This window comes from Diaphorina citri, unplaced genomic scaffold (genome assembly GCF_000475195.1).
Source record: "Diaphorina citri unplaced genomic scaffold, Diaci psyllid genome assembly version 1.1 scaffold399, whole genome shotgun sequence".
NCBI classification, from domain to species: domain Eukaryota; kingdom Metazoa; phylum Arthropoda; class Insecta; order Hemiptera; family Psyllidae; genus Diaphorina; species Diaphorina citri.
The window spans coordinates 135451-143679 of record NW_007377834.1 but is presented as its reverse complement, the minus strand read 5'-3'; the positions used below and the strand labels follow the sequence as shown (position 1 = coordinate 143679).

The 8229-nt window shown below is 36.0% G+C and overlaps 1 protein-coding gene and 1 long non-coding RNA gene across 2 annotated transcripts; both read right to left on the bottom strand.

The window, feature by feature from the left end:
• On the bottom strand, positions 1 to 4029 carry LOC103508440 (bromodomain-containing protein 8). The gene is made up of 7 exons (XM_026823041.1): positions 3784 to 4029; positions 3314 to 3519; positions 2874 to 3027; positions 2444 to 2658; positions 1785 to 2078; positions 752 to 978; positions 1 to 315 (listed from the first exon to the last, which is right to left on the bottom strand). Exons 2-7 carry the CDS (start codon positions 3495 to 3497, stop codon positions 1 to 3), a joined length of 1389 nt encoding a protein of 462 aa, XP_026678842.1. The 5' UTR covers positions 3498 to 3519; positions 3784 to 4029.
• Positions 4030 to 6325: 2296 nt separating this feature from the next.
• Positions 6326 to 7411, bottom strand: LOC113467081. The gene is made up of 2 exons (XR_003391284.1): positions 7116 to 7411; positions 6326 to 6588 (listed from the first exon to the last, which is right to left on the bottom strand). It is a non-coding gene; the product is annotated as an uncharacterized LOC113467081 (long non-coding RNA).
• Between the last annotated feature and the right edge of the window lie 818 nt (positions 7412 to 8229).

The window sequence follows — 8229 nt, the reverse complement described above, 5'->3', positions numbered from 1 at the left end:
CTAGCATTTGGTTTGCGGTGGGTTCAGTCTTGATAGCCTTTCCACCTCTCTGGGTGTGATCACTGGTTCACTATTCGTAACTTCCTGTTCTACTTCAGCATTCCCAGTGTCTTGTTCTGGTTGGCACTCTACTTTGAGTTCCTTATTTGTATCGAGAGGTTCTTCTTTGATGATGCTACTATCTAGCATTTGGTTTGCGGTGGGTTCGGTCTTGATAGCTGTGTCCATGGCTTCCTCTACGGATTGAATGATGTGATCTTCTAGGACTACTTCTTCTACAATGGGATCGTCTTCTAAATCCAGAGTGATTACTTCCTGTGAAACAGAGAATTACCAAGTTTTAAGTTGATTGAAAAGGGGGGCAAGGTTAGCCCATAGGTAAAGCACTTGCTTGCAAATGCAGAAGGTCCTGGGTTTGAATCCCGGAGCCGACAAAAAAATTGCATTCGTATTTCGATAGATTACTTTCTTGTGTCCTCGTCTTGACCCAGCATCTAAATAGGAAGTACATAGTTCTATATTGTGTCTCCCATCTCTCATCTGATGAGGGACATACTACAGGATGGACATGTTATGACACAGACCATACAGGTCGAATGTAGCAGTTGTTAAAAAAAAAAAAAAAATCCCACTGAGACGGATTTTATACTAAAAAACAGGTAGGGTTTGTTCCTGTTTAGGATAAAACTTGTTTAGATAAAGAGACTTTTCAGTCCTATCCCAGCAGGATAAACAAGGTATTATTTCTTACCTCTTGAATCAGATCACTTTCCACACTATCATTTCGTCCCGGTATCCCCACCTCTTCACTTCCACCTAGCACCTCCAGTAGTGCCTTTGCATTCAGAGTTCCCTCTAGCTCTTCTTTATTCATATTGAGGAAATCCGGGTCAAACCATTTCTCGTCAAAGTCCTCTGTTTCTTCAACGACAGATTTGTCCACACCTGGCAAGTCGGGGAGAGATGCTTTGATGTCCTCTGAAAAAGCAAAGTTTTATTTCTATTATGATTATTATTATTTTAGGGAGGGGTCTAACATCACTGTATGTATATCTGCCAAGGATTTTGGTGTTTTTAACTTCACTAAATCTGAGTGAGCCTGGTAAAAGATAGCAGGAAAAAATGATTACTCAGATGGTCCCATGTGGATACCAATCATGTGCAACATTGCCTAACTTCAGTGATAAATAGGGACCTGGCTTGATTGATGTGTTATTTAGATCTTTCTCGATCCTTCTCTATCCAACTAGCTCAGTTTTCTTGAAAAAGATTTATCTGAATAACCTCCTCATAACCATACATACCGAACCTGGCAAGTCGGGGAGAGATGCTTTGATGTCCTCTGAAAAAGCAAAGTTTTATTTCTATTATGATTATTATTATTTTAGGGAGGGGGGATCTAAAATCACAGTATATCTGCTAACTTCACTAAATCTGAGTGAGCAGCAAATGATTACTCAGATGGTCCCATGTGGATACCAATTATGTGCAACATTGCCTAACACTGCCTCTGCACTCAACAGGCTGTCATGAATGCAGACATGCCCAGAACTCACGGATCAAGACAACATCATCGCAAAATATTGGGACGCGAGGAGGAAAATGACCTGATAGTCAATTCCCAGCATTTGATACCAACCAACATTGCCTAACTTCAGTGATAAATAGGGACCTGGCTAGGTTGATGTGTAAAAGATTTAGATCTTTCTTGATCCTTCTCTATCAAACTAGCTCAGTTTTCTTGAAAAAGATATCTGAATAACCTCCTCATAACCTATACATACCAAGAACAGCCATAGAGTTGGGTGAAGGCATAGGTACTGGCACAGTAGTGGGTACTGGAGTCACTTGTTTGGACAGCTCCTTCTGCAGCAGACTGGGTGTTTCAAGTAGTTTAGACAGGGTGGGAGTTGTGAGAAGGTTGGACATAATCGGGGTGGATGACCGAGAGGGACTTTGAAGGAGAGATGTCAGGAGAGGAGATGTAGGGGACGATGATTTCTCATCGTTGTTGTCCAAGGCTGTCTTGTACAGGCTGGTGTTCACGTTGCTCACCAATGGAGTTTTAGCTTCAATTACTGGAAGAACAGAAGACAAAAATCAAATAATGTAAATGATGCATTAAGTTACTAGCCCCTAAACCCAAAGGCCCAATATTAATTAGCAAATTTCCGTTATGTTTGTGTTAATTAAATATGTCTATCTGTTTGATCAGTTTTAGCTTCAATTACTGGAAGAACAGAAGACAAAAATCAAATAATGTAAATGATGCATTAAGTTACTAGCCCCTAAACCCAAAGGGCCAATATTAATTAGCAAATTTCCGTCATGTTTGTGTTAATTAAATATGTCTCTCTGTTTGATCAAAACTGGAATTACAGCTTAGAAGTTCTGGTGAAACAAATAGACAAACTAAGTACCTATAAGTTTGTAGTGAACTTACATTTTCGTTTTTCCTCTCTCTGTCTCATCATTTCTTCATACTCTATAATGGCTTCTTTCTCCTCGTTGATAAGTTTATTTTCAAGACGTTCATAATGTTGATCAATATCTTGCTGATTCAACTTTCCATGGTGAATATCTCGGATTAGCTTTTCCAAATCTTCATTTTCCTTGAACACTTTCTGTGAGAATTTTTCAATTTCTTCCATTCTCAAGATCCACAACTGTTTGACTATGAACTCTACAGGAGTTTCGGTTGTCTCAGCTGAGTTTTTATCTCGCTTTTTCCGTCTTGGTAAATCCTTTGCATAGGTTTCAATCAACATCTGGTATTGTGTATTACAGGCTTTCGGTGTGAACCAGTCATTTGGACGTCTCTTTTTTCCTTGAACACTTTCTGTGAGAATTTTTCAATTTCTTCCATTCTCAAGATCCACAACTGTTTGACTATGAACTCTACAGGAGTTTCAGTTGTCTCAGCTGAGTTTTTATCTCGCTTTTTTCGTCTTGGTAAATCCTTTGCATAGGTTTCAATCAACATCTGGTATTGTGTATTACAGGCTTTTGGTGTGAACCAGTCATTTGGACGTCTCTTCTACTAAGTAAACATGTTTGCCAAATTTAATCCAAATTGGATAAATCGTTTGGGAGTTATTGTGAAACAAACAGATTTACATACAAACTGCAAAATCGTTGAGAACTTGTGAACTGGTTTTAGAGCATTATTCAGAAAGACTTGTCTGGGAACGGCTGGCTTTCTCCTATCCTGTCTTCCTATCTTCGATTTTCGGAAAGTCAAGACCTCCGTTGTTACAGTCCCCTCTATCAAAACTCTTGAAAAGTCTTCTCGAGCCGAAGTTCTAGTAACGTAGACGTCTCTTCTCAATGAACTTTTCAGATTTGAGTAAATTCAAAATCATTTTAGAAACAGATCCCCAGTTTTGGTCACCACTTTTCAAAACAGCTGAAGCCAGGAGTAGCTTCTCGTAAACTGACCAGTCATCTACAAACAAGCGGTTCTGACGAATCCGCTCAGTGATGGAGTTGGTAGTCATATTGGTGGTGTTATGAAGTTACCTGTCAACAAAATGACGATATATCAATCCACGTGTCTACAGTCTCAAAAGCATTTTCCCTTCAATAGTGATTTTTTCTGGTGTTGTTAATACCTACTTACTATAGCTTTTGTTTTGGTACAGCTTGTAGCACACATAAGTTCCAATTCCCTATACTAGAACCCTTTTCCCTTCCTCTGTTAAACAGAAACTTTAGGTGGCAAGCAGCAGCCAAATACCCATAATTAGCAGGTAGGAAGATTGTTAAATAAGAGTAGGTACTTACTTTTAATTATTTTGAAATAATTATTCTTGGCAGACTTTAGGGATAGAATGAGCTGTTGTATGGTAAAGTATCTGATTCAGGATTCATTGCATTATTTCAACAGAAAATGTGAAGTAGGTATGAGCAAGGTATATGATAGTCTTTTAATTGTCTTATGAATGGGGAAAAAGCCCGATTTTTCTTAAACCTAGTGTGGTTTATGGTTTAAATAATTAAATCAAACTTTAAATAAAGGTTTAAAATTTAATTTTTTTGAAAATACAAAAAATTAAAAATAAATAAACCAGTGTTGCCAGATGACCAAAAACGCGTGTTGCCGGCTTACCAGTGTTGCCAGATTTCGAGTGTAGTAAGAAGCTAGATTTTGATGCAAAGCGGTGCGATGCCAGATTTTTTGTCAGGCCATGTGGGCCAAGGACCGAATAATGTGCTTAAAATAACTATTACCTACATTTTATTCCTTTATTTTTAGAGAGGTGACTAGGTGTAGGTACCGCTGGAAAAAGTAGGAGAGCTAATAAACTTTTTCCACCTTACTCTGAATCCATGGTAGGTACAATCGAGTCCACAAATTTCGACGTTTCTTGCGAGGCAAGCGATTTCACCAATGAAATATTGTCTACGATGGAAAGTCCAATGAAGCAGCCGGTTTTCGCCACGAAATATATTATGCGTTTTTTTTTTTTAAATCTTCTCTTTTACTACCCCTCCCTTCTAATTGTTGGTACCTTTGTATGTTTTTCGTAGGTGCTACCAATACAGGACTGGAAAGTCCGTACCGTGCTAACCGTATGTCCAATATTTCGGACTTACGGTTAGTCCACTACTTAAGGTTTTATAGCTTCCCCTTAAGAAAATCTCATGACACGCCATGGTGGCACAGAGAGGCGCCTCTGTATTATTCCCAAATGTCAAAATCGGTTAACTGGCAGTTTGATATCAGTTAACCTCCCACTAAGAATTAAGAACATATGAAATAAAAACACAATAAGAGGACATTTTTGTTTTTAGTTATATAGGTTTTTTTTCTAATTAATTCAATAGTCAATTATAATACAAAATAATAATAAATAATGCAACTTAATACACAAATTTCTCAGCTTTACGAGAGAGAAGGTAGAGGGGTTACATCTATGCATAACAAAACGGCTATGTATAATTATCTTTGACTTTCGCCTCTTCCTTCTCCTTGATTTGTTTCGAGCTTCGAGTTTCTTTCATTGGGCTCTCGAGTTCCTTAGAATTCCGCGGGCTGCGTGGTGGAATAGACACTTCACCAATCTTATTTCCACGTGTTTCCTTCACAGGACTAGCGTCTTCTGTTTTTCATTAAAAAATACTGCATGTGGAGTGGAAATGTAAGTTCATGATAGTCTACGAAAAAGGTGTTAATAAAAAAAGGATCTAATGTTTGGGGACCATATTTTAAGTAGATGACGTTCGAAAAATTTCGCCTGCGTCGCAAATGTCTCAGTAAGGTAAATTATTGAACTTGCATTTACAAAAAACTCTAAGTCGGCAGTATTCCAAAATCTCATTTCTGACCATATTGAAACCTTTCTTAAAATAAAAAAAAAAATGACTACTGTACAAAAAATTAATTAAAGTAGTATAGGAACCAAAAGTTAATGTATTAAATAAATAACGTAAATTAATAAATAAAATTATATTTAAAGTTAAATCGAAATGCAGTTTGCACGGATTTTAGATTTAGTGTTAGTTGATTGTTAATCAGAATTATCTTCTTCAAATCAGACTACACTGCTAAGAAAACCTTTGCAAAGAGATAGGAACCAAAAGTTAATGTATTAAATAAATAACGTAAATTAATAAATAAAATTATATTTAAAGTTAAATCGAAATGCAGTTTGCACAGATTTTAGATTTAGTGTTAGTTGATTGTTAATCAGAATTATCTTCTTCAAATCAGACTACACTGCTAAAGAAAACCTTTGCAAAGAGAATGAACTTATTGTGAGGCCTATCATAAGCAACTTAAATCTAATGCGCTTTGCATTAAGTCCAAAATAAATCAGGCTGATCTTTGATTTTAAATACCGGCGCTATGTACGATAATGTCTGATTTTAGATTTCAAAGTGCCGATGCTATTTATAAAGCCTGATTTTACATTTAGCCTACAACATATTAGGATGAGTAGATAGAATGATATCTACAGAAATAAAAGTGAAGCATCGAATTGATACTTGTATTACGAACAGGATGATGGGGACGTTATGTATTGCAGAACGAACAGGGCAACATAGATGGACGAAATCAGCGGAGATGTGAGAGATAAAATTAAAGATAAAGAAGAAGACATAAGGGGGTAGGAATAACAAATATAGGAAAGAATAGATGAAAGATCAAAGAGAAGATTATAAAAATTAATATGATAAGAGGCAAGATCGCAAGATAGAGAAAGAAATAAAATTTGCCCTGTTCGAACGTCACCCATCAGTTGCAGAACGAACAGGGCAACATAGATGGACGAAATCAGCGGAGATGTGAGAGATAAAATTAAAGATAAAGAAGAAGACATAAGGGGGAAGGAATAACAAATATAGGAAAGAATAGATGAAAGATTAAAGAGATTATAAAAATTAATATGATAAGAGGCACGATCGCAAGATAGAGAAAGCCATAAAATTTGCCCTGTTCGAACGTCACCCATCGATTTAGAATCGTACTACATACTAATAGTTAACAAAAACGAAGAAATAACAAACAGAAACTACTAGAAAAGACATCTTTTGCACACACTGTCAATGTGGTAATTTAGGAAAATGCTTTGCCAAACTGTCAACCTCAATATGTACGATAATGTCTGATTTTAGATTTCAAAGTGCCGATGCTATTTATAAAGCCTGATTTTACATTTAGCCTACAACATATTAGGAAGAGTAGATAGAATGATATCTACAGAAATAAAAGTGAAGCATCGAATTGATACTTGTATTACGAACAGGTTAATGGGGACGTTATGTATTGCAGAACGAACAGGGCAACATAGATGGACGAGATCAGCGGAGATGTGAGAGATAAAATTAAAAAGAAAAGATAAAGAAGAAGACATAAGGGGAAAGTAATAACAAATATAGGAAAGAAATAGATCAAAGATTGAAAAAAGAAGATTATAAAAATATGGTAAAGGCAAGATAGAGAAAGCCATAAAATTTGCCCTGTTCGAACGTCACCCATCGATTTAGAATCGTACTACATACTAATAGTTAACAAAAACGAAGAAATAACAAACAGAAACTACTAGAAAAGACATCTTTTGCACACACTGTCAATGTGGTAATTTAGGAAAATGCTTTGCCAAACTGTCAACCTCAAAGTGCTTGATGGAGCGACTTTTTTTTTTCTTTCTTCATGTGAAATCTTCAAGATTGTATCTAAAAGAAATAACGAAAACAAGAAATAACAGTAATCTGCTAAAGAGTAACAACACACAATGCTTTGGAATCTGTACGTTAGGTGTGCACCATTTCATAAAAGAAGCTATTTTAGTTTAAAGCACAATTAAATAAAATCTAAAGCTGAGCGGAATGTAAGTTTTAATATTTTTTTTTAATTCATTACTTAGCTATGATAAGCATGTTAGTAGATAAATTAGATTTCAAGAACCAATTTCGATTTTCTAATTGTTCAAATGTCAGGGTTTCAAGACCTTGTTCATTACAAAAGCGCTTTGTCCTTAGTGATTAGCCGATATTGAGCGGATGAGCGTGGTTGCTATCTAGACGGGTGGCCGTCTTAGAGGAAAAAAAAGGAAAGGACTATTTAGTTAGGATGATTTATTTTACCAACTTTTTCTTGATCTCAAATTCGTAATGGTTACCTACTAATTGTTGTTCTTAACTCTCAGTGAGTACATTTTCATCATCTACCTACTTACTATCAATACCATTTATGTATTTCTATACAGAAAGGTAGATATGTATGTCTATTCGTCTATTCAGATATCTCCTTTTGAAGTGTTCGCCTGATAATTAGGAGATCGCGGGTTCGAATTCCAGTCAAGGCATCAAATCCCACACAATATTACATAATGTTTGAAAGTTTGACTACTAGGTATAATGGTAGAGAGTAACATGAATGTAGGTACCTATGATCTGGTTCAAAACTAGGTAAAGCCCCACCGTGTATGGCGCATTGCATAATTAAATAAATCCCAAGAACCAATTCTAAAACTCTTTAAGTTAAAGCTAGAATTTTGAAGAAAGCCAAAATTCAAATATTTATAAAGAAGGTAATGAATGTCTATCATGAACTTGTTTTTAACTAGAATGAACTATACAAAATACATTGGGAGGTACATTACAAAACTATTTATTATGTAGGTCTTTGGTTTTAATATGTGGGGAAAAATCAGGTTTGAAGGGTCCAACTATGAAATCCGATTATTAGGACTAAAAAGATGAAAACGAGAGAAGTCGTATTGG

Excerpts from the sequence above, each read along its gene's own strand:
- LOC103508440 (XM_026823041.1), bottom strand. The coding sequence starts at position 3,497 with ATGACTACCAACTCCATCACTGAGCGGATTCGTCAGAACCGCTTGTTT. Across the intron at positions 3,028-3,313 it reads GTTCATTGAGAAGAGACGTC|CAAATGACTGGTTCACACCA; the intron begins TACGTTACTAGA and ends AGAAGAGACGTC. Across the intron at positions 2,079-2,443 it reads GAGAGAGGAAAAACGAAAAT|TAATTGAAGCTAAAACTCCA; the intron begins GTAAGTTCACTA and ends CTGTTCTTCCAG.